The sequence below is a fragment of the Ictidomys tridecemlineatus genome, chromosome 5 (assembly GCF_052094955.1).
Source record: "Ictidomys tridecemlineatus isolate mIctTri1 chromosome 5, mIctTri1.hap1, whole genome shotgun sequence".
NCBI classification, from domain to species: domain Eukaryota; kingdom Metazoa; phylum Chordata; class Mammalia; order Rodentia; family Sciuridae; genus Ictidomys; species Ictidomys tridecemlineatus.
This window is the reverse complement of record NC_135481.1, coordinates 175,496,195-175,509,687: the sequence shown is the minus strand read 5'-3', so window position 1 is coordinate 175,509,687 and position 13,493 is coordinate 175,496,195. Positions and strand designations below refer to the sequence as shown.

The following is a 13,493-nucleotide window of genomic DNA, read 5'->3' as shown; positions in this document are numbered from 1 at the left end:
GTCTTTGGTTCCTATCAGATTTTTCAGTGCACAGTTCTGACCCTGAATGGTGAGTACACTTCTACCCGCAGCCATCCGTTATTTTGACAAGATCTAATTTTCCCAGGTCAAATTTTGTTGCTCTAAGTTTTATTAAGAAAATGATTTTTCTGTTAGTTTCTAGTCATTAACAAATTTTACAATGTGCAGTTTTAGCAAAGCTGATGGTTTTTTCTTTTCTTTTTAGTGGTACTGAGGATTGGATCCAGGGCTTCATGCACTCTACCACTGAGCTATACCCTAGCCTTTTTAAATTTTGAGATAGGATCTTGCTAAGTTGCTGAGGCTAGCCTCGAACTTGCAATCCTCCTGCTCATCCTGAGTAACTGGGATTATAGGCATATGCCACCGCACCTGGCTCTGTTGGTTTTTCTATTGACAATATTCATCACTAACAATAGTGAATTGGTTAGAAGACAGAGAAACAATTGTTTCTTGGCTAATCTGTAAGAAATCTGGGACAATGTCTCTCAGTTATTGTTCTAAATGAAAAAAAAAAATGTCTTTGGTGTCAAAACGATAAAGGTTCTAAACACCCTGCTTGGGAAGTTGGATAGAAAAATGACCTTTCTTGCAGGGCTGCTGAGATAAAGTGAAATAATTCCTCAGCACATAGTCTAGCAGTGGCTTTCAAGATATATTGGTTTCCTTCTCTGTGTAGTGATAATTGGGCTATGGGGAGATCTGGGGTGTCAAGCCTTTTACAGATGGTAGGGTGGGATGAGCTAGACTTGCAGGGAGGGTCTTCATCAGTGTGGGAAAGAAGGAGACCCTGTGCCTGGAATAATGGCTTCCCACCAGTTCCCCAGGTTCATCATGACTACAGAGGTCTGTCCTGACACTGCTAGGTTCTCTGGACCTTGGTTTTTCAGAATGGGGAATGGGACCAGAGATCTCCCGAGTTGGCTAGAAGCAGAGTTTTTGGGTAAAGGGTCAGTGAAGTAAAGACAATACTGACTTCAGTCTCAAAACTATAGCTGAAAAACCAGCTATATAACCTTGGGCCAGCTTCTCTACTACCCGAGTGCCACCTGACACTGAGCCCTAGGCAAGCCACACACAGTGTGGCTACTCTGATCCTTCCTGCACCTCTGTGAGGACAGTCTATAGTCTCTATTTTATAGGTGGAAAAACTCATGCTCAGAGACTTGAGTAACTTAAGAAAATTACAAAGCTGGCAGAGCCAGGCCTTGGTCCCAGGGTGCCTCTGGAGCCTATGTTCTGACCGCCACTGTCTGGTCAGCATTCCCGGAGAGTAAGGCCACGCCCAGGTGGGTGTCCATTGTCTATAGAGGCAGACCCTGCTCTTTCTCTTGACTACTCTGGGAACATCCTGACGGTGAACCCTCAATAGGCATGGTCCTTCTGGCTCCTGGCCTGGTCTCTCTTTGGCATCTCTTCCAGTCCTCCTACCCTTGAAAGCTTAGTTCAAGTTGACTTCCTTTCTTCTGGGAACTTTTCCTGGTCTGCTGCCACTGCTCAGTCTTACCAATGGTTCTCAGCCTGAAGCTGTACAAGTTCCACTTGTTGAGTGGAACAAGGCTGCCACAGGTGTGCAGTGCACAGGCTAGCCCTGCACAGGGAGAACGCCAATGGGAGTTCCCTGTCCGAGAACACTGGTTCAGATCACTCACCTTATGAGGAGGTGGTTTGAGCAGGGAGGTGGTGGCAGAAAGATGGGTACTGGGGCCACACAGACCTGAGTTTGAATCCTGGCGCTGTTGCTTATTAGCTGTATTACCAGAACGGTTTTTTTTTTTTTTTCCTTTCCTGATACTGGGATTGAATCCAGTGGTGCTTTACCACCGAGCTATATCCCGAGTCCTTTTTCAGCCTCCTGAGTCACTTGGATTCCAGGTGTGCTTCACCACACCTGGACAGAGCAAAGTTCTTAACCTCTCTGAGCTTCTGTTTCCCTGACTAACCTAGGATTAAAAGAAAGAGCTAAATGCAAGTTTCTCTGGTACGTTAACACAGATAGTAACAAAGTTAACAGTTATTGAACATATTAAGTGCGAGAAACCAAGCTAAAAGCTTTCCACATGTCCCCAGAAGGAAGATGTTATTATCTTCTACCACACTGGTGAGGAAATTGAGGCCAGAGAGATTAAATAACTTGCCCAAGGTCATTGGGCTATTAAGTGGCAGAGTCTGGATTTAAAGTCAGGTAGTCAGATTCCAGAGCTTGCCTCCCTAATCTTTCCCCACACTGCTTCTCTCATGAAAAAAGACAACGCGTCAAGATGCTTGGCAGGCCACAGCACCTGGCGTTACTCATCTCAGTACTCTGACAACACCAGGATGTTACTGCTCACAAACAACCTTCCCAACAACAGTGGCAGTGGGAAACATCCATGGTTACTTTTATAGGTCCCTATAAAGGCACTGTAGCCCAGACATGTTACAGTTCTAGTCCTAGGTCACCTTTAGTGACACAAGGGAAAGATTCCCTTGGGTTTTTGGGCCAAACCCGGCTCTGAATGACACCAAAGGTCATGTTCATATCCAAAACCCTGTTCTGGCTCCTGTGAAAGCTGCTTCATATGCTGCAGAGATGCCTTCTGACCTGATGGTGTGGGACAACGCCAGGATTCCCAGCACGAAGAAATACATGGACAGCAAGAGGTTGATGTACTCCTGGGAGAATATCTGAGGCAGAAATACAAAAAGAAACAGGAAGTTAGGATGCCTGTGGCCACAAGGAAACTATATATAGAGTCCCAGCTTCTCTTCTGGAGGTTGGTCTCATGCCCCTGGAGTCGGGGGACAGTTGGGAAGAAACCTCAGACAAAATCAGGGTACTCCTATTTTCTATGGCTGTGAGAAAAAAGGGTGGGACTCCAAGCCCCATCCTGTACCTCCCAAAGGAGTCTAGAGGTGTGTGCCCGTGACTGCATTATCTGGAAACAGGCAATTATCGTTTGTGTCCAGAGTCTTGCAGAGTGGTCCTGCGTGGATGGGGAGCCCAAGGCACAGAAACCTGAGAGCTGTTGGAGCTGCAGTACTTGCTCTTCCGTATCTCCTCTCCCTGCCCCCAAATCCCAGGAGCCCTTACAGAGTGGCCATTACAGCCACCATCATGCTAACTGCAAAGTATCTGGGTGCCCTGCCCCACTCTCCATGTCCACTCCACTGATAACTCCTCCTGATAACTGTGGTGGGAGGTTGGGACAGCAGGCCCTGATAGCCGCATCCTGGCCACCTTATTGTCAGGTGAAACAGGACATATTCTCCGTCAAATGTTCTAAACTCAAGTGTCACGTTTTAAGTCTGGGCCTTAGCTATGTCATGTTCCTCTACACTTGCTGTATCCTTGCTGAATTTGCTACTGTGATGGTTGAACTACGAGGGAATGATGTGCTCATCTGCGAAGGGCAGGGACACTGGCTCTCTGCTCTCAAGTAAGGCTGTGATGGAATGTGTTTAAATGCCAACTTGAACATAGCAGTCCCCTGGTTAAATCCTTGCAGTGGCTTCCCACTGTTCCCAGAAGCTGAAGGCCCACACCCTTGCACTGACCTCTCCGCCCCTCTTCTATGTGCCCCAGTCACACTGGCTTTTGCAGTGTGATGGCTGTGTTACACCACCACCCACAGGTCACTTGGGCATGTACTCCTGAGCTGCTCTCTTTTCCCTTCACCTCACCAGCCCTATTCATCCTTCCTCAGCCCAAGTTTTCCTCAGGTAGTCCCCCCAGTAATTCCGTGGACATTTACTGGTTTACCACGCTGGGCAGGACATTGTGCTGAACACTAGGAATATAGCTAGCAATAAGGTGAAGTGCCTGCTTGGAGTTCACCTGCCAGCGAGGGAGAAAGAATCTCAAAAGAAACAACGATCTATAACGTACGGTTAGGTGTGCTGGCGCTAAGGAAAGCAAAGCAGGGCAAGGGGTTAAGTGAAGGGGCTGTTATAGTTTGGATATTAAGTGTCCCCCTGAGAAGCTCATGGTGGTGTAAACATGATACCCAACGCAGCAACGTTCAGAGGTGGAATGATTAGTTTATGAGAGCTGCAACCTCATCAATGGGTTAATCCATTCAATGGATCAATTTGAGTGGAATACTGGGTAGCAACTGTGTGGGGGGTGGGGCCGGAGGAAGCAGCTCACTGGGGATGTGCCCTGGGGATTATATTTTCTCACTGGCTCTCTACGCTCTCTCAGTTCCTGGCTGCCATGTGCTGAGGACCTTCCTTCCACTGTGCCCTGCTGCCATGATGTTCTGCTTCACCTCAGGTCCAGAGCAATGGAGTTGGCTGACCATGGACTGAATCTCTGAAAATGTGAGACCCAAATAAACTTCTCTTCCTCTAAGTTATCTTGCTGGGTATTTTGGTCACAGTGATGAAAAACTGACTGACATAGGGTGAGAGCTGCTACTTCAGACAGTGGCCACAGAAAGCCTTCAGAAGGGAGGACACTAGAATAGAAGCCTCAGAGCAGGAGGAGGCTGTGGAGCTCAGGGAAGAGCACCTGAGGCAGAGGGAAGGGCAGGTAGAAAGATCCTGAGGTGGATGCTTGTTTGTGTGTGTAGGGAACAGTAAGGGCCTGTAAGCCTGGGGCAAGGGAACAAGGGAGCGTCAGGAGGTGAGGCTAGGGAGACAGGAGGGAGCCAGACCCTGCGGTACCACGAAAGATTTCAGATTCACCTAAGTGAGATCGGTCAGCACTGGAGGGCTTTTGCAGTGTGATGGCTGTGCCACACTACCACCCACAGGTCACTTGGGCATGTGCTGGGACATGATCTGATGGTCTGATAGGATTCCTCTGTTGCTATGCAGAACAGAGACCCTGAAGGACAGGAGTGGAAGCAGAGAGCCCAGTGGGTGAGGAGGGCCCTACAAATCCAGCAAAGGGAATACAGTGACCTGCATTGGGGGACATGGAGTAAAGTGACGAACAGCAAAAGACTCTAAATCTGTTCTGGAATCAGGATCGCAGGAAGTGCACAGGGACTGGATATGAAGGATGAGAGAAGCAAGGACAAGGACTCCCTGGGTTTTTGGCCAAGCAGCTAGGTGGACAGAGGCGCTCTTGTCTTAGATGGAGGTTTGGGCAGGAGCAGGGTTCATCCTAGGCGGGTTCTTCTGTGCTTTCCTGCCTCTGGGGGACCTTGTCTTCACACCCCTTCTCAGAGCTTTAATTTCATATTTCTCTATGTGACTGGTGTCTGTCTCCACTACTCAACAAGATGCTCCTTGAGGGCAGGGGGGGTTGCCTTTTTTCTTGCTACGGTGGTGTCCCAGGCACAGGGCCCAATGTAGCAGGCACTCAATAAATGTAGAAGGACTGAGCGGATGAGCAGTCCAGTGCCTGCCTGGATGAGTACTACTGTAGAGGAGGCACCTGGATTAGGCCTCATCTGTGGAGATGTTCTGTGCCTCAGGCAGTGTTCTTCCAATGTGGGCTCCGAGGAAAAAACTTGCTCAGGCCACACTCGTAAGCTGGCTACTTTGACTGTGTGGTTATGGGAATTGAGCACTAAGACGCACTTTGCTTTGTGCTTTGGCTGCCAGAAAGTTAGAGCCACAATTGTGGTCCATTTCTGGCAAGAATACAAGTCTTTAGGCCACAGGGTCTGGGTAATGTCCTCACCCAAGACTTGTTTTTTCCTATTTCAACTTTTTTCTTCACCCCTTTGTTTTTCTCATGCCATTGGATTTTATTTTTTAAGCTGCCTAAAAGCAATTGGGTAAATGAGAGGAGATCAAGTAAATGCTATCATGTTGAGAAATGCTGTTGTGTTTTCAAACTTCATATTTTCCTAATGCCTCAACATCCCCACACACAGGCAGTGAGCACCCCACCCAGGTAACAGAGGCAGCAGTGTGATAAGGCTGGTCCCTACACAAGTTCCCCTTATTTCCCTCCCAAGACTGTGCCCTTGTGACATTTAAACACACCAATGACAATGATCCCCTCATGCTTGTGTTCTCTGCACTGAACTCCAGCGCAGGCACCTGCCCAGGGGTTCTTCTTCTCACCTGCACAGTTAAATCTGCTCCCTGGGACTTCTACCCCATGGGTCCCTGTGTGCTGTGCGGTGCCTCCTTCTCTAGGGCCTCTGAGTATAATAGATCCTGTACTTCCACTCGCCTCTCTGAGCATTGAGTTCCTTGGCTGTGTTGGAATGATCCTTAAAGACTCTGCAAGGGGGAGTTCCCCATTTATCACACAGTTGAGGACAAGAGGGAACATTCTAAACCAGGCAGTAAGTCCTTCAGAAAGGCATATGAAATGAAAGGATCTACTACACTCAGAGATTGGAGAGAGGGAGACTCTTGGGCAAGTGCCTTTATGGGGTCAAGGCAGAGCACACAAACAAAAGACTGGAGGGGATTTCACTGGTATGTCTGAATATCTCGACATCAAGGTCAGGGGGGAGGGCTGGAGTGAGAAGTAGTGACAGAGACCAGCCTTAACTACACCTGGTCACCTGGACAGGATGCTTTGAGCTTGACTATGGGGATGCTGTCATTTCAGGAAAAATTCTAAGAATGTCTAATGCAGTTTCAAATGCCAGTACAGCAACGAGAAGTCAGAGGAAGAAGTGGAGTAAGAGCCCTGTGGTAGGTGCTTCTGCTGTTAAACCAACCAGCCAACTAGCTATCAGGTTGAGATTCCTGAGGAGCCTGGTGGCTGCCCTGTCCGCAACTGCCTTTCAGAAATCTCCCCGTGGACACTGCAGAGGCAGGGGGTAGAGGTGGGACTGTGAAAGGGAGCTTCCCGCCCAGAGAGGAGGGTAGGCTGAGCAAAGGCAGTCCTGCCTTAAAAAATGGTTCACACCCTCTGCTGTCAGATACTCCTTTTTGGAGGGATCTAGCCTAAGGAAAGAATCCTAAATCCTAAATATATTAGGCGGTCTTGAGGCAAGGGACTTGGTGTCTTCCTGCACTGAGCACAACAGAGACTTGAGAAATCTGCCAAAAGCAAAGTCAGAAGCAACAGGCCCGCTGTGCCCAGAGCCACAGAGATCTCTGAGGCAGAGGGAGAGGAAAGGAAGCAGAGGGAGACACACTGCACAGCTCTACTTAAAGCAGCTCAACTCACTCAGACACAAACACACCACACACTAGACACACTAGAGCAGGCACTTCTGGTGGAGACGGAGATGAAGGTGGGAAATGGAGGCGGACATTAGGGGTGAAGTAGGGGAACAAACAAGATGGGGCACCTGAGGGTGGTATGCCGTGAACCAAGGCATTTGATAAGATATTCACCTGAGGTCCAGGGAAAAAAAAGGGGTGGGGGGGATCAGCAAATAGCCAATGCTCTTTGGTATATCCTTATTTTTCAGAGTAAAAATCAGAATGACATTTTCTGTTTGAAGTGACGGGGGTACTGTAAGTCAACTGTGATGTATCTGCCTGTAGGCATATTCTGAAACCGTTAAAAACAGTAGTTATGATTGAACAATGAGATAGTGATGCAACAGGAAACAGGCATGAAAAATTAGGCATTTGCTTCATTTACAGAAGAGCAAAACCCAAAAACGTGGATGCTACCTAACACAGTGGACAGCACAGGGAAGCTAGCACACTTGTAACTGCCAGTAGGAATGGAAAACTGCCCCTTTGGAGGGCAATTTTGGTACTACCTAATTATAAAACAAGCCTCTGCTTGACCTGGGAATACTGCAGACATACTTGAAGAAAATTTGTGTATGTGCCAAATACTTCATGCCAAAATATGTGCAGGAAGACGTTCATAGCAGCACTACTTTGATATTCTAATAGTGGACACACATCCTCAGGGGTATATCATATAACAGAACCACGGGCAGCTTAAAAAGAATCAGGTAGATTGGACTGTGTTGATATAAAAATACTTTCATGGTGAGAGCTGTAGATTTGATAAATATACTAAAAATATAATCCTAGATCTATGCATAACAGAGCCACAATAAACTAATATTGAGGAGAGGATTATGGCTCATTTGTATTTTCTTCCCTTAGTCTGAAATTCTTTTTTTCTTTAAGGTGCTGAGGATAAAACAAACCTAGGCCTTGGGCATGCTAGGCAAGCACTCTACCAGTAAGCCCACCTCCAGCCCCAGAAAATAGTTCAATTATATATATATATTTTTAAAAAAAAAAGTTTCAAGGAGAGTTTGCAGTAACATGAGAAAATGCTCATGATGTTATCAATGTGAGGTGAGAAAAGCAGCTACAGACTGAATACACCACGTGGTCACAGCCATGGAGAAACCATGCACGGGAAGAACGCGGAAGGACACACCTCCAAAGGGAAACTGTGACTGTCTCTGGAAGTGGGGTTTTGGATGATTGCTGTTTCCCCCTTTTTACTTTTCTGTGTATTCCAGGTTTGCAACACTGAGCCTGTGTAACTTTTATTGGGAAAATAAACCTCGATAAATTAAAAAAAAAAAAAGGCGATTAGTATGGTAGAGGTAATGTCAGAGACACAAGCTATACCCCAGCCCAACACATACAGTACAATAAAACCAAATTGGTATCATGAAACAGAACAAAAAAACTACATGGAGAAAAGAAATAGACTGGCAGGAAAGGTCCCAAACATGGACAATAGCTGTCTCTGGGTAGTGGGTCTACACGTAAATCTTTAATTTCTCCCTGCTCTTTATTTTCTAGAATCAAACATGCATGGCTCCTGTGATGAGAAAAATAAAACAAAAGAAAATAAAGTTATTTAAACCAAATGACATCACAAGTGGCAAACAACTTACTTTGAAAAAGAGGTAGAGCCCCAAGAGTGTGCAGCTAGCGATGATGGGGAAGCGGGCAGCATCCCGGCTGGTGATGGTTTCAGGCATGTCCGAGGCATTCTGAAGGAGAGAAGAGAGGCAGCGCTGAGTGGGGCTCTGGTCTGTCTGTCCTCTGTGGCTGGCTGCTGATGGGATTCGGTGTTCCAACAACTCATCTGGTGCCTCAAGGCTTTTGCTTATGCTAGTCCTGCTGCCAGGGAGGCTGCCTGACTCCCCCTGAGCAAGATAATTTGATCCCCTCATTTTCCCATTGAGGATATCTGGATTGTGGTGAAGACTATCCAGAAGAACTCAGGGCATGTGTGGCATGTCTGAGAAGAGCCATGGTAGAGGCAGTTAAAGCATGTGACAACTGAGAAGGGGTAGGGGGTTAGAAGAGAGAGAAAAGGGGCTGGGGATGTGGCTCAAGCTGTAGCGCGCTCGCCTGGCATGCGTGCGGCCCAGGTTCGATCCTCAGCACCACATACCAACAAAGATGTTGTGTCCGCCGAGAACTAAAAAATAAATATTAAAAATTCTCTCTCTCTCTCTCAAAAAATAAATAAATAGATGGGACTCTGGTTAAAAAAAAAAAAAGGAGAGAAAAAAAAAGGAAACAGGGCTGGGGATACAGCGCTTGCTTAGCGTGCAGGAGGCCCTGGGTTCAATCCCCAGCACCACAAAGGTGGGGTGGGGGGACACCCAAAAAATGAACCACTGGGAGAACTGAATATGGTTAAAAACAAAACAAAACACTATTACATTTATAAACGGCAGATGCTACTGTTGGCAAGAACGTGATGTAGGCAATGGGACCGTTGAATGATATTTACATGAAAAAGAACTTAATGCAATCAAACTGACAGTGGAGTAACATTGTAACATAGGATTTAAATTAGCTTTATAGAATTAATGCCAAAAGACTTTTCCTCACCGTCCTCAAAGGCCCAGCAAACACTTGCTGCCATGAAGCCCTTCCAGATTCCCCCACTGGGATAAGCCAATTCCCAACTATTTCATATCATAACCACCAAAATCCTAGTAAAGGCAAAAGAGACACCCATGCCGAGGTGAAATTCTTTCCATAGCAGCCACAGGCTCGTCACAGTGTTCAATATTCCACTGTTACCATGTCCATCTCGTGAAGAAGGCACCAGCATTCCTGGGAGAAGGGATGCCATTCAGCTGTGGAATCTTGCCAAGAGTTTGGCTCAGTGCTGGCTCTTAAAAACCAACAGGAGGGCTGGGTTTGTGGCTCAGTGGCAGAGAGCTTGCTTTGCATATGTGAGGCACTGGGTTCGATCCTCAGCACCACATAAAAATATGTAAACAAAAGAGATATTGTGTTCATCTGTAACTAAAAATATATATATATACATACACACACACGTTTAAAAAAAAAACACAATATGAGAGGGGAGCTACTGGAGGGGGATTCTGGCTCAAGGAGGTTCTTCTGCCCCAAGGTGGAAGACTGCAGAAGGGGAATGAGATGGGAGTACAGGGTAGCAGCCCAGGAAACCATCACTAGGAGAGGGAGGGAAACAGCGGTGTGTTGCATGATTGGCTTGAGTACAAACCTATCCAGTCTTTTGGGGAGGGCAATCTGGCAGAATATGTCAAATCATAATTTGCACATGCCCAAGGAAATAAAAAGATTGACAGACAGGAACTACAAATGACTTTTTAGTCTTAGGGAAAAAAAAGTTCATTTTTCACTTTTTTCCACCCCCTGAAGTGCTAGGGATCAAACCTAGGACCACTCACATGCTAGGAAAGCTCTCTACCACTGAGCTACATTCCCAGCCCTTCACTCTTGAACTTGAGATTCTCCTGCTTCAGCCTCCAGAGCTGCTGGGGTTACAGGTGTGCATCACTATGCCCAGCTCTCACCTCTCACTCTCAATAAGAGAACCTGAAATTGAAGTACACTGACATTCCATTTTTCCTCATAATGGAAAAAAATCCACACTTTTGGTCTTCTGTACAGATGACTTGGCAACACATGTCAAAACCAAACCACAAATGCGCGGACCCTTTGATCAAGCAAATATACTTCTGAGAATTTTTTTTTTTTTACAGATGAAACTCTCATACCAGCAAAATGATGCCTATGAAGTACATCCAAAGTATTCCTGGCTGTTAATCGGTTGCTGGTGACTGAAGCAAGTCATCTGCATTCTGTGTACCAACTTGCTCATCTGTCAAACAGGAGGACACCCTCTTAACTTACTTCAAAAAAGAGCAAAGAGGCTTAAACCAAATGAGATGTGTAATGCCAAAGAGGTGGGCAAACTGTAAAGTACTGTGATCACAGGAAGCTGTGATTACTAGGGAGAGGTGAGTGAGGAGCCCCTTTGCAAACTGCTGTGTGTAGGCTGGGCAGCAGGCCCTCCCCTCTGGAGCCGGGAGCTCTGTGTGAATCACTCTCCAGCAGCTTCGCCAGGAGATGGGGGTGGGGAGGGTGAGCAATACCATTACCAAGAGGCCCAGTTTCCTTCCTTCCCTCTTTTCTACCAGGCTGTTTTTTTTTTTTTTTTTAAATTTCTTTCTTTCCTAGTTTTTGGTGGTACTGGGGATTGAGCCCAGGGCTTTACATATGCTAGGCAAGTGTTTCACCAATGAGTTACACTCTAAATCCTTTTATTTTAGTTTTTTTTTTGGTACTGGGGATTAAACCCAGGGTTGCTTAATCATTGAGCCACATTCCAGGGTCTTTTTTTATGTTTTATTTTGAGAGAGGGTCTCACCAAGTCCTTTGGGCTTCACTAATTTGCTGAGGCTGGCCTTGAACTTGCAATCCTATTGCCTCAGCCTCCCAAATTGCTGGGATTATAGGCATGTGTCACCACGCCCATCCCTTTTATTTTATTTTTAGGCAGAATCTCTAGGTTGCCCTGGCTGGCCTTGAATTTGTGGTCCTGCTGCTTCAGCTCCAGAGCAGCTGGGATTACATGCATGAGACACACCATACCTGGCTTAATTTCTGTTTTTTTTTTGGCAGCAGTTTGTGGTGGGACTTGGGCAAATGCCTCAGCCTCTCTGTGTACCTCCACAAATTGAATACGATTCCTGTGTGACAGCAGAGTAGGTACAAAATAAACCAGACAGCTCCTGACCTCGGAGTTCCCAGGAAGACAGGCCAAGACCTTGATAGGTAAACAGTACAGTGACATAAAACAAAACAAAACGTATACTGATGTGTGATGTGATTCATGATATGAGTGCAAAGTGGTTAAAGGAGGGCTGAGGTCAGAAGTCCCACCGGGACTCCAATTGCACTCCTTTCCAGCTGTGGGACCTTGGAAGGTGATTTTTCTCACTCAGAGCCTCAATTCCTCAGTTGTAAAATGAGTTGTGAGGATTCCCATTTCTGCACAGGAAGTACTTGAGTATACACTATTTTTTTTAATTTTTTTTTTTAGTTGTGGATGGACACAATATCTTTATTTATGTATTTTTACGTGGTGCTGAGGATTGAACTGAGTGCCTCACTCATGCAAGGCAAGTGCTCTGGCAATGAGCTACAACCCCAGCCCCGAGCTGTATACACTATTCATATCACTTTTATGGACGAGGGAATCATGAGTATATAGGGAAATAAAGGAGTGTCAGTGGTGCCAGAGCAGATGCAGCTTGAAAGCCAGGTACAGAGTCAGGTATGCAGTAGAACTGACTGAGTTGAGGAGTTTGCTTTGTGCACAAGGAAATGAAGCACTTATCAAGCAGAGACCTGCATATACAGAGGCCCAGGGCTGGGAAGTACACAAGGGCTTTTGTAACTTCACCTATAAACCATTGTTAAGGCTCATCTTCACAGATTCCCTCCAATTCTGCCAATACCTGGAGAGGAAGAGGCTTAACGTTATTTGATGACAAACTAAGGTTGTGCAGATGCTCCACCTATCAGAGAAATCTGGTCTCCTCTGTGGGTGACTGTTATAAATATCTCATGCTGCAATGGTGAGTCAGAATGGGAGACATCAAAGCTGACCAGCAATATTACTAATAAGGATAACGTTTATTGAGAACTTTCGGTGTGCCAAGTGGTGTTCTTGGTGTTTTACATGACCTCATCATCACAAAACAGGTACATTTTACAAGTGAGGAAAATTTGCTCAGTGTAACACAGATGGCAGGCAGCAGGATTCAAACTGTGGTGGTCTGTTTCCAGAACCCAGGCTCTTGGCTACCATTTACTAGACGACCTCTCTCTTTCCTATCTGGAAAAGCCTGCTGGAAAGTTGTGATAAGAAGATGCTCAGGAAGCCTGTGACATTCCTAAGGAACAGAATGCTGAAGGTAAGAATTAGCTAATCCTTTCTGCCCTTTCTTCTTGTGGTACAAAGGATTGAACTCAGGGGTACTCTACCCCTGAGCTACATTCCAGCCCCCTTTAAAGTTTCATTTTGAGATAAGGTCTGGCTAATAATGGGAAATAATAAATATATAAAGTTATTAATTTCAGCAGGGTTTGTAACAACCAAAGACTCAAACAACCTAAATGACCACAGGCCTCCTAAGCCAATGTTCTCCAATTTGGGTGTGTATCAGAATCATGGGGTGGGGGGGAAGCTCTGTTAAAACACCCCCTGTTGGGCCCACCTTGAGTTTCTAATTCTGAATCTTATTTCTCACAAGATCCCAGGTGATGCTGGTGCTGCAGGTCCAGGGACTACCCTTTGAGACCAGTGCTCTAAACAAAATGTGAGGTGCAGGTGGTACACC

The 13,493-nt window shown here is 46.2% G+C and overlaps 1 protein-coding gene across 3 annotated transcripts in view; it reads right to left on the bottom strand.

The window, feature by feature from the left end:
- The window catches only part of Hm13 (histocompatibility minor 13), a 43,715-nt gene that overhangs the window by 25,924 nt on the left and 4,298 nt on the right, over positions 1-13,493 (bottom strand). For all 3 annotated transcript variants that reach the window (XR_013439625.1, XM_078051576.1, XM_005320574.5), the window contains exons 2-3: positions 8,748-8,846; positions 2,606-2,688 (exon numbers count right to left, since the gene is read on the bottom strand). Coding sequence is in view for 2 of the 3 variants with exons in the window: in XM_078051576.1 (XP_077907702.1) it covers positions 2,606-2,688; positions 8,748-8,846 (182 nt within the window). In the remaining variant the exon portion in view is untranslated. The remainder of the gene's footprint in view (positions 1-2,605; positions 2,689-8,747; positions 8,847-13,493) is intronic.